General features: G+C 68.5%; 1 protein-coding gene across 1 annotated transcript in view; it reads left to right on the top strand.

Moving 5' to 3' along the window:
• The window catches only part of GPC2 (glypican 2), a 10,297-nt gene that overhangs the window by 5,789 nt on the left and 3,495 nt on the right, over nt 1–1,013 (top strand). Inside the window, 2 exon segments of the mRNA XM_075071321.1 lie at nt 398–563; nt 806–936. Coding sequence (XP_074927422.1) covers nt 398–563; nt 806–936 — 297 coding nt within the window.

Genomic DNA, 1,013 nt, shown 5'->3' with positions numbered 1-1,013 from the left:
GAGGCATGGGGGGGCGGGGGGACACTGGAGGAGTCATCTCTGTGTTCCTCTGGCTGCCCGTTGGAGTCGACCCAGAGCCTGAGACCCCCCTAGATTTTCCTTTCCCACCCCACAGAGCCTGAAGGGCCGCTTGGGGCTCCCCTATCGACACCACTGGAGTCCCCAGCAGGGACTGCCATCAGGGTGGGTCCCCTCTCTGACCCCCGCAGTGCAGTGTATGGAGGGATGGGTCCCCTTTGCCCCCCGTGTCCCCCCAGGGCAGTGTATTGGGGGGTCCCCTCTCTGCCCCCCATGTCCCCCCAGGGCAGTGTATGGGGGGGGTCACCTCTCTGACCCCCGTGTTCCCCCAGGGCAGTGTATTGGGGGGGTCCCTTCTCTGACCCCTGTGTCCCCCCAGCTGCCCCCCAGCGGGGAGTGCCTGCGGGCCGCCATGCGCATGTCCTCCTGCCCCCTGTGCCGTGGGACCCCGGCCCTCAAGCCCTGCAATGCCTTCTGCCTCAACGTCATGAAGGGCTGCCTGGCCCGCCCGGCCGAGCTGGACCCCGAGTGGAACCGCTTCCTCGGTGAGACCCCGGGGCGCTGCGGGGAGTTGGGGGGTGGGGAGGGGCATGGGGCAAGGGGCAAGGGGAGGAGGGTGCTGTGGGGGAGTCTCCTCGGCGACTCTCCTTGCGTGGGCTTTGCCTCCACTACCGGCTTGTGTGGGCCTGCCATGGGGCTGGCACTGGCCGGGAGCTGTGAGCCCCACAGGGGATGTCTGGGGGGTCTCCCCATGGTGTAACCAGTCCCCCCCCCCCCCCCGCCCCAGATGCTCTGATCCAGGTGGCTGAGCGGCTGGAGGGGTCCTTCAACGTGGAGCTGGCGGCCGACTCTATCGGGGTGAAGATCTCGGAGGGAATCATGTACCTGCAGGAGAACGGGGTGCAGACCTCAGCCAAGGTTGGGGGCTCGCGCTGCTGCGGGGAGGTGGGGGCACTGCTGGGGTGAAGATCGCAACTCTGGGGGGGGGGGGACTG

Source organism: Chelonoidis abingdonii, chromosome 11, assembly GCF_003597395.2.
Source record: "Chelonoidis abingdonii isolate Lonesome George chromosome 11, CheloAbing_2.0, whole genome shotgun sequence".
NCBI lineage: Eukaryota > Metazoa > Chordata > Testudines > Testudinidae > Chelonoidis > Chelonoidis abingdonii.
The sequence above is the reverse complement of the archived record's forward strand: the minus strand, read 5'-3'. Positions and strand labels throughout refer to the sequence as shown.